Raw genomic sequence first — 16,147 nt, 5'->3', positions numbered from 1 at the left:
TGGTGGCAAACCCGTTAGTTATTTATTATTGTAGCAAGTGCAGTAATTTGGAGACACTCCCTTACAAAAGACATTGGGGGGTGAGAGTTTGGAGATGATCCCTGTAGAATGGTATGAAGGGGTGAAGCCTGGTTAGCTCTGAGAGATCCATCAGAAAATGGCCGCTTACCCCTTTCATGGGTGGGCGGCAGCTGCGACCCCTCATGTTCAGCCACCATCCCAGGCAGCAATATTACATATGCCTGGCTGGTCATCTGACTGTTTGGGGATTTCCCTGGGCTGGCCAGTCAGTGGGACAAATTTGCCTACCAAAAAAAAATTTAAACTGGCCAATCAGAGGCCCCACCTGGCAGGCAGTGCCTTGCTCGCTGACTGGGCCTGGGCTGCTCTCATAAAAGCCAGATATACTAGACCCATTCAGTGCAGTTGGCAGAAGAACAAACCCTCCCTCCCTTCCTTATCATCTATTAGATTCCAGGTCAATCATTTATCATGTATCAGATACACCAACTCCTAGGGGCCGAGGCAGTTTTGCTCCCCAACCCCCTGGCTCCCCATGGAGCCTCTGTCTCTGTTTTAACTTTGCTTGTTCCTTACATTCTCTCTGTTTAGCCAGGATTTGATGCCTTGCATTTCTCAACCTTTCTATGGTTTTCAATGGCTGGGAAGGAATTTCATTGGCCGGTCTAGAGGTTTTGCCTTTCCTCATAGCAAATCATCACAACCTTTGGCAGTTAAGGCATTGGGTGGAACCCTAGTCTTCACGTTTTAGGGTGAAGTGGTGCACCACCATGTCCAGAACCAGCGGCAGTGTACCCCATTAAAGGGGTCTCGGTGGAAGTCTCTGTCCGGAAGCCAAGTGCAGGGCAGTTGGGCCATAGAGCTTCCAGCAGCAACCTTAGGATGGCCACCTCAATGTCTTGGGGAGGCCATAATCCTTAGCACAACCCTGAATAAGTTTCAGCCCCCCAGCAGAAGTCTGGAACTGATATACACCCAATGCCTGAGCCAAAATTCCACCTACATCTGTAATCAATAAAGTTGTGGCCATTTTGAACCCAGATGGTTGTCTGCTTGGTTCTGTTTTAACACACCTTACGGGGGAGGGTGGAGCTGCGACTGGGACCACAACTAGCATCTGTTGTAACTTCTCCTGAATAAAACCTCCATGTAAACTATTAACTCTGCATATTGGACCCAGACGTATTACACTTATTATTGCATGTTTACTGCCAAGAAGAGGAAGAGGTGCTTGTGGGATTTTCTTTCTTAGATGCCAAAATAACGTGGCTGGCCTTGGGTAGCATGCAGCTCAATTTTCAGTGGTGATGGTGGTGGTTGTAGCCTCATTTGATGCCTTAAAATGTCTTCAGCCAGCCCTGTTAGCAAGGGACTGGCTTTCAGCCAAATTCGCATCACTTGCAACCTCCCTGTTTCTTCACTCAAAATCCCCTAACTGTTCTTCTGATGTTAAGAGTCCCACAACAAGGCTCTATTACATACACTTCTATGTAAAATGTAGCTAGACGCTGAGATTCTGCTCTCTGGGAGAATTCATTAAAAAAAAAGCCCTTGTGAGCCAGATGTTTGGTGGTTTAGGATCAAAAACTTGCAGCCCAAAAAGAGCTACTGGAGGATTCAAAGCTTTGCCCAAGTGTAGCAGTGCGTATAATGCGAGCACTGATGGATCCCCTATATAGATTTCTAGAGCAGCCCTTTTAAATATGGGATTGTTAAATATTTCAAATGATAAGAGTGGGAAGAAAGAAGATGCCCTTCAAATAAACCCAAGGAATTTATAGCAGACATATTAAATCGGCAAAATTCTGAGCTAGTCGCAGAGTCATTAATGGTACAAGATGGTCGGTAAGAATGAGGAAAATATCAGTTCTTCAGCTTCCAATCTGAGTCTTTCGTGGCTCGTATGAATGTTGCAAAAAACTGATTATCACCCAGTGCATAAGAAGGAGGCATCAGCACACTCAGGGCAACATCAAAGTTTGAAGGACTGGGTGGGGGGAATCCTAAGCGAGGGGAACTTAAGGAGAGAGGGAAGCAAAAAAAAACAACTTAATGGGGAGGGGTAATGAAAGAGAAATAGCTCAGTTGGTTAGATCGTGGTGTTGCTAACACCAAGGTTGCAGGTTCAATCCCCATAAGGGACAGCTGCATATTCCTGCACTGCAGAAGGTTGGACTAGATTATCCTTAGGGTGGCTTCCACCTCTATGATACTATGCATATAAGCATGAAAACTGGGTGTGAGGGGAATGGAAAGGAGTCATTGAAACCCCTCAACAGGAGCATGTCATGCTGCAACATTTTGAAGTTCAGGGGTGAGTGTGGATCTTTGGCCAAATTGATGCACGCAAAAGAAGAGGGTGTTTGCATTTCCTTTTGTACATCGTTGCTGTTATTAAATGATTGAAAATTCAGAATCAAAAACTATTAGAATGTATTAAATTCACAAGAATAACATGTGAATGTTTAACATGTTAAATACATGAGAATAACATGTGGCATGTTATTTTCACAACTACATGCATTCGTATGCACATCTTGCATTAGTATGTGTGTTTTCGTATCCCTTACTTGGCTGTAGTTTGCACTGCCACTGCATTGCAAAATTCAGAGAGGAGCAAATTTTTGAAAGATGACTCTGTTTCAGTTCATTAGAAAGTGCAAATTAGGTACGTTTCTCTTTAAATGCAAATTGAATCAAATACCCACTATTTCCCTAATATTAGCATAAGGAATATGGTGGTCAGGGAACAGGAGGCAGGCAAAACTGACCATGAACCCAGAGTTATTGACAAGCCACAAGGAGCTTGACTGATCACCTGTGCAATAGCAGCAGGTCCCCTCTTGTGGAAACGTTGCTCCAAATTGGCTACTGGGATCTTGGGAGCCTTTTGAAATATTTTTTAATCCTCCAGAATCTATCTGGTGCTGAAACACCAACAAATTACCTCTTTTGCTTCCTATGCAATCTTTAAAAATATATGTGAAAGATCTCAGTCTGCCTTAAAGCAATACTAAATTTTTCCACAAGTAAGTTAAAAATATTGGCCATTTTGATCTTGTGTAGGCTTACCTCAGGGACGCAGGTGGCGCTGTGGGTTAAAGCCTCAGCGCCTAGGGCTTGCCGATCGAAAGGTCGGCGGTTCGAATCCCTGCGGCGGGGTGCGCTCCCGCTGCTCGATCCCAGCGCCTGCCAACCTAGCAGTTCGAAAGCACCTCCGGGTGCAAGTAGATAAATAGGGACCGCTTACCAGCGGGAAGGTAAACGGCGTTTCCGTGTGCGGCTCTGGCTCGCCAGAGCAGCGATGTCACGCTGGCCACGTGACCCGGAAGTGTCTCCGGACAGCGCTGGCCTCTTAAGTGAGATGGGCGCACAACCCCAGAGTCTGTCAAGACTGGCCCGTACGGGCAGGGGTACCTTTACCTTTACCTTTTAGGCTTACCTCGGCTTGTGTTTTGGCCTCTCGGAGTAAAGAAGGAAGGTCGCATTTTGTCGTCACTGAAGAAAGAACCGACTGCAATTTCTGCTGATCCAGAGTGGAGACCAAGAGTTGATCCAAGCTAAAATATGCAAGTGCAAAAAAGAAAAAGAAAAAAGGATGCTCTGGATGAGACTGCGTAATGGTGTAACAGAAAGAGAAATTTCTATTCCCAAAGGAGGAAACGGCCAGGAGTTAAGACATTTGCAATGTCCTGCAAAATCTGATTCGGAGGATCAATACTGAGTCAGACTATTGTTCCTCTTAGCTAAGTATTTTCTACACCAACTGGCAGCAGCTGTCCAGAGGTTCGGAGAGGAATCTTTTCCCGGTCCTGCTTGGAGGTGCCGGGAATCAAACCCAGGACTTGCCGCATGCAAAGCGTGCGCTCTGCCACTGTGCTACAGCAATTCCTCAAGATGGAGTTGTGGCAGTGAAGGAGACATGGTGAGCTAAGGGAGAGGGAGAAATAGAAGAAGCGCTGGGGCTGCAATGGAGAACAAGGAGCAACAGAATGTAGTCGGGGCAGGATATACGCTGTGATTCTGCAAGAGAGCTGAAAAGGAGCAGAATGTGGTATATGGTGCCGAGGACAGCTTCTAACAAATCTCTGCATTCATTTTTTTTAAAAAAAGTATCCAAGTTTCTAATTCTTACAGCTTCAAATACATGTTTGGAAATGTGTGGACAATGCCTTGTGAAGTTTAAGAAGCTGAATATGGTTTGTAGGACTGATGTGGAGGGGCATCAGTGCCCCGTGCCGCCCCCCTTGTCTTTCACTGTGCTTAGCAAAACCAGTCTAGATTATGCAAAATAGTTTCAGAATAAATTTAGGAAAACAAGAGGAAGTACGCAAAGCTTTCTGCTGTGCATAAGTTGCTCGCTGTTGCAGAATCCAGCTTTCTGTGGCGCAGAATGAGCTTTTTATGCTTTTGTGCAAAGTCTGTAGCCCAGAATATGGGGTTGCTTCCAGATAGGTGTTTATTACTGAATCAGTGCTCGCCATGTATACAACTTTTGGGTACAATCCACACAAAATGTCAGTCCACCCCCCCCCCTTAATCTGGATTTACCCTTTCCAGAAAAAAATCCTATAAACTTGTTGCCAATGTCCATTAACCTGTTTGCAAATTCACACCCCCCAAAAAATCTGGAAGCACCCTACATCTTGTGACTTCTGGGAATGCTTCGCTGTGTGGCTTTCAAGCTCTGGAACCTGACCCACTCGCAACATAAAACCAGTGCAATGGAAACAAGGCCACTAACCTGATTGACCAGCTCTTCCCCGAGTGCGTCTTGTTTGGGTCGGCATCGTGTTGTAGCACTTCGTCATCGGAGGCTGACCCAGGAGTGCCGCAGCTGCTGTTCCAGGGACTGCTTTCCTTTGAATGCTGCCTGCTTGCTGAAACAAGACTGGAGAGCCCCGGGCATTCATTCAGACTGGATCTGGTTTCAATGGGAAGGCCAAGAGGTCTCGCTGCAGGGGCAACTTCCAGTTCCGTTTTGAAATGAGAAGGTGCAGATTCCACAGAGAAATCCTCGCTGCACAGCTTGTCAAGCTCGGGCATGCTCAAAGCCCGCAGTTCCCGGATCTTAGAGCGGGACAAGGGGGCGTGCCTGATGTGCCCACCTGAAGCTCTGCTTCTTCGGACGGTGGGGGTAGATGGTGGCAAATAATTTGGCCCTCCCAAAGCATCGCACCTTTCGCCCTTTTCTAAGTGATGAGCATCATCTTTGCTCTTCTCAGAGTTATTCTGCGGCAGTTGCATTAATGCCGCACTGGTTGATGATTTTGTCATCTGCGTGGGGGCCGGGGTTTCGCTTTCACAATAGGAACTCAAACTACGTCTCAGCGCCTGGACAGGGTCATTGATGTTGCTAGCTGAAACCGCAGAAGTACCGCCTGACAGCCTTCTACCAATAGGAAGCTTTGACCCGAACGAGGTGGAGTGTATGTCTATCGCTTTGACCAGGGGCCTATCGAAATTGGCAAGGTTCTCAAACGATTTAATTCTCTGTTTCACGGAAAAAGAGGAAACGGGATCGTGTGGCCAGTTGAGCTCATAATAGTAATAATTCCTCCTGCAGGTTTTCAATTTGTCCGCGATTCTGCTGCTGCTATTGGTTGAAGGCAATTCTTGACTGTTTGATTTGGGGGCGCTGTGAGGTGTCTCTATTCCATCTTTTGTGCCATTCATCAGACTGAGTTGGACAATTTTTAGCATGCCCAACTCTGAATGGGGGTACTTTTCGCCCGAAACGTTGCTCAGGATATCCTGGACACAATGTGTCGGCGAATCCATAACATGGCTGTCCTCCCTCAAATGATTCGATAGCTGGGTAGGCACTGAGTAGGTCCTCGTCACAGGCTTCAATGCATTGTGCATGTTTTCTTCCTCAACAGTGCTCTGCCTAATGTTCTGAACATTGCTTTCTGGTTTGCTGGCCAACCTAGTGTGTCCTTCCTCCTTCTCCAGAGGCAACTCGCGAATCATTGAGGATGGTGGGAAGGAGCTAGAAGACAGCCTCACCTCAATGAAAGTCCGCTGAATTTCCTGGCCTGGTTGTGGTTGCTGGGTAGGGGAACAAAGGTGGCTTGAAGACTCTTTCTTAAAAGGCTCAGGGTTATCCAATCCCAGTCGCTTGATTTCACACCCATCACGATTCAACAAACTTGTACTCAGTCCACGGTTTTCCGTCCTGTTACTCAAGAGAGTTGTTTCAGAATCTGTATTAATTTGGGAAGGGTTTTCTCTTGTGTGGTGTCCATCCAATGTACCTCTTGTGTCATTATTTAGAACCACCTGACCTGTGACCTCTGCATCTTTTCCCTCCGCAGGATTCTCTGCCGTTCCAGAATTGCCAAGTTCCAAACTGCTAATGGTTTTATCTTTCTTGGCTTTGACGCTGCTCCTGTCGCCGTTTGACAAAGGTAGAGGCGATTCTGGAGGCACGGCTGAACATGGCTTATTTTCCTCATCCTGTTGAAGAATCCTGGAGCCCATCGAAAGGCTCCTGCTGGGTGGTTCCAAATGTGTGGCCAAGTTATGGAGCGATGTGCCTTTCTTTGGCAGAAGCCTGGGTGACGACTGGAAGGGAAGGGATGCTTTCTTCGGATCAGGGCTGCCGGTTTTCGCAGGTGCAGCACTCGGGGCATCCGACTGAGTCTTGGACTTGCTTTTAATGATAAGACCCTTTAACTTTGGCCCTGGCTTGTTCCGTTGGTTATTTGAAAGAGTTTCCGCTATGCTCTTCTGGGGAATCCCTCTAGTTTCATGATGCAGTTTTTTGGAAGAGGAGGGACTATGTGGGACTACTGTGCTCACTTTGCACTGGCCAGAACTTTGGATTTTGACATTTGGACATTTTGAGGCATTTGCCTTTTCACTCTTTCCTGGCAATTCGTGAGCAGCAGCGGCCTTACTCAGATCTTTCGATTTTGTCAAAAGGGGAGATTTGGGACTGTTGACTGTTCTCTGTGATGTACAGTTCACAGGATGGCTGTCTGGTTTGTTCAAGTGGCTTGAGTCACTGGTTCCTTTCTTCGTTGGGGCAGAATTGCAACCAGCCATATGACTGCCATCATCTGCTGCTAAATCCTTTTCTGTATGCAATGGCTCCTTTTTATTGGGTTGGTCTTTGTCAAGCAGATTGCAGTCCCAGCCATTTATGGTTTTCGTCATGCACAAGTGCATGTCTTGGGCATCTTGTTTAGAAGCCTCACATGCCCCCACAAGCCTTTCTTTGCTTTCCATGCTTATTCTCTCTCCTTTCCTTAAGGGGCCATTGTCATGGAAAGAGCAAACTGCACTGCTGTGATCTAACCTATCAATCCCAGATGGTGAAACCTGAGAAGAAGAAGGAAAGGCTGTGGATGGAGCCACCTGTTCTGCACTGGAGTGCCTTGGAGAATGTGGCTTTTCTAATAAGGCTGTCCCACTGGATCCTTCCAGCGAACCAATTTCTGCCTTGATTTCAGTCTGTAAAACACCATTTGGAGGACTGCATTCTGGTGGATGACGAAATACTTTGGGGGTAGGTGGGACCAGCTGTTCCTGAGGAAACTGTTGCTGCTCACTACTCAGACAGCAAAGTTCAACTCGCTCCTCGTCTGACTCAACTGCCTTATGGGTCTCCAAAGGATTGTCACAAGCAGGCTGCGAGGGGGAAGCTCCGGGAGTCTCCGCTACAGATTCTGTGTCTGAACTGGAATCTTCGGCGGTAGCATACATAGATTTGGGGACAGTGTTCACTTTGCTCTCCATCCCAGCCAGGGTATCTTTGTTTAAACTGCTGAAATTCCTGGAATAGTTACTCAAACGGGTTTGGTTCACAGTGAAAATCTTGCTCGTGTTAATGGAATCCAAGACAGAAAACCCCAAGATTTCTTGAGTGCTAGTGGCATCATTCAGAGTCCTACCTGGAAGGTCATTCTTAATTATATCTGCTCCAGAATGAGAACAGGAATCTTCTCCCCTCCCATCTGCATCTTCCCTGGCACACCTGTCCCTGATGAATGAACACTTAGCATCTGTTTCATCCGAGGAAGGTGTTTTGCCAAGGAAGTCATCCATGTCTCTCAATGGTACCACAGTGCTGTCCTGAGCATGGCTGCTTTTGAAGGAGTCTGCTAGTGTTGCATTGGTCTTTGCATCAGATGGCAATGCTGTCCCTTCTGCCACATAATCGGGGTTGCCCCCGTGCAAAGGTTCTTGGTGGTTTGCAAAGCTCCTCTCTTCTTCGATCATAAGAATATTGCTTGGATTTCTCTGAACGGCTTCGTCTGCCTCTGAAGATACAAGGAGATTTGCAAATCGGTTCGTAGCTGCATAAAGAAGGAAGCAAAGAACCAATTTCAGCTTCTAAAGTAGGCAATACTGCAAACCATACACAAGTGTCTGATTTTTATTTTTAAAGATCTAGCCGAAGTCCAGTGATGGATAGGAATCTTTCAACCAATTTTCACCATGCTCCCAGATAGTGGTAATATAATCCAACTAAAAGTAAATACTTACATAATATGTTATAAAGTGCTAAAAGTATATTTCACAACACATCTGCTATCTCTTAGTAGTCCTTACAACATCCCTATAGGTAAAGGTAAAGGTACCCCTGCCTGTACGGGCCAGTCTTGACAGACTCTGGGGTTGTGCACCCATCTCACTTAAGAGTCCGGGGGCCAGCGCTGTCCGGAGACACTTCCGGGTCACATGGCCAGCGTGACGAAGCTGCTCTGGCGAGCCAGCAGCAGCACAGCACACGGAAACGCCGTTTACCTTCCTGCTATAAAGCGTTACCTATTTATCTACTTGCACTTAGGGGTGCTTTCGAACTGCTAGGTGGGCAGGAGCTGGGACCGAAAGACGGGAGCTCACCCCGCTGCGGGGATTTGAACCGCCGACCATACGATCGGCAAGTCCTAGGCACTGAGGTTTTACCCACAGAGCCATAGGCTACATCCCTATAAGGCAGGCCATTTGAGGGGGAGGATGCTTAAAGCCAAGTTAAGATCAGAACGGGGTCATCCAGTTAATAGTCTGGGCTCTTTTCTTGCACTAATTCTATTTCTTTGTTTCCCGATTTTTATTTTCTGCCTTAAATCTCTTAACACTTGCAGTTTAACCCTCCAGCACAACAAAACCCCTCTCTGTTTTAACCATGCATCCTGTCGAAGTCTGAATGGTGCTATGAATAGTATTTTCATATTCCAAAGGGATAGGATTGCAGGCTTGACCTTGTCAAGCAGGCCAGCAAGCTTTTGTTACATTGAGCCAGCATCTGTTCCTCTCTAACCCAGCTGCCATCTTGGAAGGAATGTTTGGAAATCCTGGCCTGATGTGAGGAAACTTAGAACTCAGAGGCACCTCTGGAGTGCCTCTGAACCAGGTGCAACGTCTTATGGGACTGCGCATAGGATTTCAGGGCTGAATATCGAGGGATTCCCTATGGTCACTATGAACAGCAATCAGCTTGTGTTCCACTTCAGTTGAAGCGCTGCCTAAACAGCCCGTGCAGCATTTTTTTTTTTTTTTTAAAAGCATTTGTTTTACATTTGTAAATAAAAGCTCTCTTCATTTATTTCACATGTAGCTGAATGTGCAAATACATTTGACCACTGAATGTATTTTGCCACTGATAAACATGAAGTTGTTATGGAGACTCTGTGTGTGGTTTCTAGTTTGTGATGGCTCTTTCACACATCCCTTGAGGCAATTCTGATTTATCATCGTCTTTAGTTGCAAATTAATTTTACCTGAATGTTGTTTTTATTATTATCTTTAAAAAGTTACCTACTGTGATCATCTAAGCCTAAAATGCATTACACATTACCAGTGGCGTAGCGTGGGTTGTCAGCACCCGGGGCAAGGCAAGTAATTTGCACCCCCTAACCCGTGGATTTGCACCCCCTAACCCGTGGATTTGCGCCCCCTAACCCTAACCCCCAGATGTTGCGCCCGGTGCGGCCGGCCCCCCCTGCACCCCCCACGCTAGGCCACTGCACATTACCCTTCTGGTGCCATACAAAGAACTTTAGATTTGTCAGCCTTTTTTCTTTTTAAAAAAGAAAAAATTATATTGCTTGTATTGAATTATTGAATGCTAACCATACCCAGGGCAGTCCCACTGAAGTAAAGTATCTGATTGACTCAGATCTGTTAATTTCAGTGGGTTTACTCTGTGTAAAACTGAGTTGGCTACAACATTTGGGTTTAAAGCACTGTTATTGGGTTTTGGATTGTATTTTTATTCTGTCCTGTCACATTTCATCTGTTTACTTGTAAAGCACCCTGGATGCTGATGTTAAAGGGCAGTATGCAAACCCACGAGCAAACGAATGAATGGATTTAAACAAATAAAGAAAATAGTTTCATTTCATGAAATGGCTATTGTGGGCATGCTACAAGGTCAGTCTCTGAATGGCAAATCACTGGGGAGCAATAGCGGAAGGGGTTATTGTCCTCATGCCCCTAACCCAACCCTGTGGGCATCCTGGAGGCTTCTGATTGGCCACTGCTGGAAACAGGATTCCTGGACTAGATAGATCTTTGGTCTGATGCTCCAGGGCTCTTATATTCTTAGCGTATATTCATTACTCCAGGGAGCAGCATCTGACTCTCACAGTGCAATCCAATGCAAGTTTACTCAGAAGCAAGTCCCACTATGTCCAATGGGCCTTACTTTCAGGAAAGTAAGTCTCAGGATTGCAGCCTTGGTGTAAATTTTGTTGCTGTAAAATAGTTTAACACTTGAGACTGAGAGACCCACTGTAAGGCAATTTATTGACAACAAGGTGTAACTTGCACATTAGAAAAACTGGAGTGGAGCTCACTTTTGCCCCCCAAGTGAGTACCACTGAAGAGATTTTTCTATGTTGGCATGCATGTGTGGAAGCTTTTGGGGGCCAATCATACATAACATTGTTCCTCCAAATAGCAATTGCACGAATTTTAAATTTATTTAAGTAAATAGCAGCTGTCCTCCACCCTCTGTTCGAGATTGCAGCATAGGGGAAGCTTTTAACCCTTTGCCTCTGTCACGGTCACACTCCAGAACAGCTTCTATTTGCATCCAAAGGAAAGTTCCCACCAGTGATTTCCTCTCAATGCAAATAGCAGCTGTGGTGGGGCCCCCAATCTAGATTGACACTGTGATAAGAGTGAAAGGGTTGGAGCTGTCCTCTCCCTTTCCGCTCCACCCCAGCTATTATCTGCTTAAAAAAATATTATTATTGGGCAGTTGCTAATGTCATGTTGTTTATTTCATAAAATTGATTCTTGCTTGACTGTAAGGAAAAAACAGCAAAGCGTTTTCTCTCTATCTCCCTGTGTAACAGCAAAGGGATGCTTTGGTTTATGCTGCTTCTTTTTTTAAAACCCTCTTTCGTTCCTTACCTAGATAATATATATACAGCATATAACTGCACAGATTTACTGATCGCCTACCCCAGCTAAATCTCGCAGTACCAAAAGGGAAGCAAACCTCTTACCAGCAACAGCTTTCTGGATTTCCAGTGTGATGGATGTGGGGAGACCTCGTACGTATTGGCAGACCTCCTCGTAAGAGAACCCATGGATCGGGACTCCGTTGATGGCCAGGATCTCATCTCCTGGAACCAGCTTCCCCATAGACACCTGTTAAAATTGCAGTTAGGGGTGCTATCAGAGGAAACAATTCAGAGGGCAGAATAAAGCTATTTATTATTATGGTTTAGCAGAGGGGCAGCCAAAATGGTGCCTTCTCTATGTTGTTAGGCTACAACTCCCATCACCTTGTCAGCACAATGGTCAGAGATGATGGAACTTGCAGCCCAAGAACTTCTGGAGGGCACTATGTTGTCTACCCCCTGCTTTATTGTTACACCTGAATGCAGCCAAGAACTACCTTGCCAGATCAAGACTGCAGAACTCAACTATTCTGGCATGTGGTGTCCACCAGCCAGCCGCCAGCCAGATGTCCTGGAGAAGCTGAAAAATCAGGCAGGAAGACAATGGCACTATCCCTATTACTTGACCCCACCATCTGGAACTCAAGATAGGCTGGCTCTGAACACAGAATATTACAAATTATCATGGCTATGTTGGCATCCATCTGTCTCGAGAGACAATGGTGTGCGCCTCCAGGGGAGAAGTCAAACCACGGTGTTAGCTACAGATAGGTAACCGTGTTGGTCTGCCATTGGATTATTGCAATCAGCTGTATGTGCCCTTGGAGATTACTTGGAACCTTCAATTTCAACATAGCAGACAGATTATTGGCTGGGGTTGCATTTAGATATAAAAATATGTATAACAAATCATCGAGAACCAGAAACCTTTAAGCTATCTGCCAATCACCCATTCCCACCACCCTTCTGAGTAATACCCCTCCCCACCTTCTCACTATATAGAAGGGTCTGGAAACTTCTGTTTCAGTGTTTCTGAAGAAGTGTGCATGCACACGAAAGCTCATACCAAGAACTAACTTAGTTGGTCTTTAAGGTGCTACTGGAAGGATTTTTTTTTGTTTTCACGGTGTTAGCAGCACTGAAGTGACTTTCCACAGTGCCGAAGCCTATGGAATTCCTGGGCTGCCCGCATGACAAGACCCCCCTCTCGGCCTTGCTGATGTGGTCCAAAGGAAAGCAGAGCAGGTTTGGCATGGCTAATGGCATAGATAAACTTATCATTCACAATTCTGCCTTTTTATTTTTACTAATGCCACCTATGCCATGAGATGCCTCTGTTTCTTGTTTCGATGATTACTGCTGGCTTCCAAAAGGGGGCCCTCTTCATAATAATTTGAAAACCACAAGCCTAGGTAAAAGAGATGAATAAATAATCACGAGCTAAATTTTTTAAACTTAAATGGCAGTCCAGTTGTTCTTCCCTCTCAAGGAGCTATGGGCCTTTAAAAATTTAATATTTTCTGCTTCTAAACGACTTGCTCTCTATACGGCTCCAATCACTCATCCCGCAAAACTGGCAGAGCGGCAATGATCACTGCTGCAATTACAAAAATGGATCCGTTCGGAACAGTGAATTTTCCCCATTGACTCTTTAGCTGAAGCCAGCTAGGACAGGTATGCGCTGCCAAGACCTCCCATTAATAACAGCATCTTTTTGCAGGGGTTGAGGAAACTGGAAGACTCACAAAATTAACGCTGCCCATGAATATAACTCTTTAATAGCATCACCCTATATATGTTTATTCAAAAGGAAGCCCTGCTGAGTTTAATGCTCAATAAGACTTAACTGCACCCTAAATTTCCTTGCATATGCTGAGCTTCCTTCAGTACTGATATCCTATCAGGAAATGCAAAGAGCAGGGAAAATTCAAAGCGAGTACCCTTTCAGCTGCTCCTCCTGGCCGCAAGCCTGTTATCACGACACGCAAGGGGATGGCATGGATTTCCAGGTCAAGGCCAAACGATTCATTTTCATTCCGAGTTAAGGTGACTGCTTCAGGGTGGCTCTGCCCAAGAGGACTCTCCTGTGTTTCGCTCTTCCGGAGATGTGGAATCATCCTCCCGCTAGCTCTGTTCGAAGCGCTGTGCTCCTCGTTCTTCTGCCGCGGGATGCCATGGTATTCGATGCTCATCAGGCTTTTGACTCGAGTGACGGCTTTGTGCTCCAGCTTAGGGGATCTCTTGGACTCTAGCTGCACCTCCCGAAACTCTTTCAAGCTCAGGTGGCCCGGGTGAAGCTCGGGCACGCTCGCGTAATCAAATGATTTGACCGGGAGGAAAGGGGAGTCTGCTGCGTGCTCGGCAGCGCTGTCTGACGAATCCCTAAAGCCAGCGACAGCTGAATCGTTGTGCAAGTTTGTCCCTGGTTCTCTCTCCGGGTTTGTAGCGCCACCTTTGACAGGAGAAGTTGCAATGGCAAGCTCACAGTTGCCCTCTGCCTTCCTCTGGCCTTTGGGCCTCGGTCCCCTTTGTAGCCGTGCGCCATCTTGCTTGGAAAACTCATCCTCGTCGCTTGCGTCACCGTCATAGAAAGCAAGTCTCCGCTGCCTCTGGAAGGAGGTACGCGGACCTTTGGGGCTATCGCTGAAGCTAACGTGCCGGGTAGTATTCTCCCTTTGCTTATTGAAGGGACCAGGTGAGTTGTTTCCACTACTCGGTGAATCGCATATGCCCGATTCTTTGGTAGCTAGGGAAGAATGCATGAGATTATGATTTTGCAACTCAATGACTAAAAAAAAACAACCGCCAGAAAATTGGTGGTAGCCAACCAGAAAGTCCCATCAGTGCAAGAACTTTTGATAGTGCAACAAGACTTCCCCCTCCCCCACCACCATGTGCTCCCCAAATCTGCTCCGATGTCCGAGACTGTGCTGAGGAGGGCTGCACTGAGGAGGAATGGTGGCAGCCTTCCCCTCCCCCGATCCTGAATCTTCCCAGGAGCAGGAGGACAGTATAGATTTGGAACAGCAGTTTGCAGAGGGGCATAGTGCAGAAGGCAGAAGCTGGGAAATACTGGATGGAACAGCAGTTTGCAGAGGGGCATAGTGCAGAAGGCAGAAGCTGGGAAATACTGGATGGGGAACAGCTAGGAGACAAAACACAGTGAGAGAGTTAGTTAGCAGATTCACTGTCTCTGGAAGGCACTCCTCTGCTCTCCCCAAGGTCCAGAAGAGCTTATAAAGTGGCAGAACAGAAAGCAGACAAAGCATAGAGGGGGCAAGCTCAGATTCCATGACGTAGGAATGATATAGATATGGGGATGTAATGAGATCCTTCATTGGGAGCACCGCCATTCTAGGAGATGGATTCTTTGTTCTCTCACTGTCATTATTAAAGTTTCTAACTGGTAAGAAGACTCCTTTTCCCTTGTTCTGCTTATCTACTGCCACAGGGCGGCCGGGGGGGGGGGGATGATTCACTGAAGCCTGACATCCGGTGGTTGGGGAAATAGATTTAGGGGTTGCAGGGGCAAGAAGGTGAGAAGTCCTGTTGCACAAGCAGAAATCCTCATGCCGGTGGGAGATGTTGCTTTGCTCTACTTTGAATACAGCCTGAAATCCTCATCCTCTTCCAAGCCAGAAACTCAAGACAATCCATAAAAAAGGCAGTAACAAAGGGAGTAACCGTCAAGCATCTTTCAGGTTCCATGCATTGTCACTCTGGCTTACCTGGAATACCAGGAGAAGGAAAACATTCATCTAAGGAGCTGCTCCCACTCTTTGGTCGGAGCGGCTCTTCATCGCTGGAGCCAGTTATGGTAGTCTCTGAAAGTGACAGCTGGCTTGCTCCGTCTTGTAAGAAGTATTGGGAAAACTCCGTTTCAGAATTGATGGATCCCTGCTGAAATAAAGCCCGGGGGGCGCAGGATGGTCAATTAGAGCAGTACCATTTATTTATTTATTTTGAAATTATTTTTTAAAAAAAGTTTACAACAAGAATATCTATAGACAATAAAAACCACAAACATGTAAAAGTCAGAGAAAACCAGCTAACCGCTATGGAAAGGTGTTTTCTTTGTTGCCTTCATTAGCTGGGCAGCACGTAAAAGTTTTTGACCGGTTTTTAAAGGTTAAAACAGGCTTCCCATGGGCAACTGGTTGGCCACCAGTAATCTGATCTGGATTGGCCTTTGGTGTGATGCAACAGGCTTCTTCTTATATTAATAAATAACTTGTTCCATTGTCAAACTACATTTGCTATAACCTTCTGTGCTCTGGCACACTGTTACCCGGTGTGAGATGAGGGTGGGAAAACACATCTTTGCTCTCTTCTATGCTGGCTCCCCTTCCCACAACAGCTTCAAGGGTTGAACTGCAGCACATGACTTCCCCCAAAGGATCCTGGGAACAATAGTTTGTCAATGGTGAAAGGAACTGTAGCTCTGTGAGGAGTAAACTACAATCCCCAGAATTCTTTGGGGGAAGACATGGGCTTTTGATGTATGATGTGATGGCAGTCAACGTATGTTTGAGGGGCTGGGCTTTTGGATTGTGGGAGGTTGGTGAAGATGTTTTAACCATTTTATATTTTTAGCCACTTCCCCAGGATGCTCACAAAAGTGGATATGTGTGTGAGGAAGCTCCAGGATTTTCCCTGTTGAATAGTGGAAAAGATGGATGAAGGACACAGTTCTGTTGGATTCACAGCTCTTTATTTCAGCAGTTAGAACTGGAATCAGACTGACTGCAACCTAGCTGGCTGCT

The 16,147-nt window shown here is 46.2% G+C and overlaps 1 protein-coding gene across 4 annotated transcripts in view; it reads right to left on the bottom strand.

Annotated features, from left to right (window-relative positions):
- Positions 1–16,147, bottom strand: part of PDZD2 (PDZ domain containing 2) — a 251,641-nt gene that overhangs the window by 13,408 nt on the left and 222,086 nt on the right. For 3 of the 4 annotated variants that reach the window (XM_079994649.1, XM_079994652.1, XM_079994651.1), the window contains 5 exons: positions 15,113–15,284; positions 13,325–14,130; positions 11,487–11,631; positions 4,766–8,324; positions 3,464–3,581 (listed from right to left, as the gene is read on the bottom strand). In XM_079994649.1, coding sequence (XP_079850775.1) covers positions 3,464–3,581; positions 4,766–8,324; positions 11,487–11,631; positions 13,325–14,130; positions 15,113–15,284 — 4,800 coding nt within the window. The remainder of the gene's footprint in view (positions 1–3,463; positions 3,582–4,765; positions 8,325–11,486; positions 11,632–13,324; positions 14,131–15,112; positions 15,285–16,147) is intronic. The other variant, XM_079994650.1, reaches the window with a different exon arrangement.

The sequence above is a fragment of the Podarcis cretensis genome, assembly GCF_951804945.1.
Source record: "Podarcis cretensis genome assembly, chromosome: 11".
NCBI classification, from domain to species: Eukaryota; Metazoa; Chordata; class Lepidosauria; order Squamata; family Lacertidae; genus Podarcis; species Podarcis cretensis.
The sequence above is the reverse complement of the archived record's forward strand: the minus strand, read 5'-3'. Positions and strand labels throughout refer to the sequence as shown.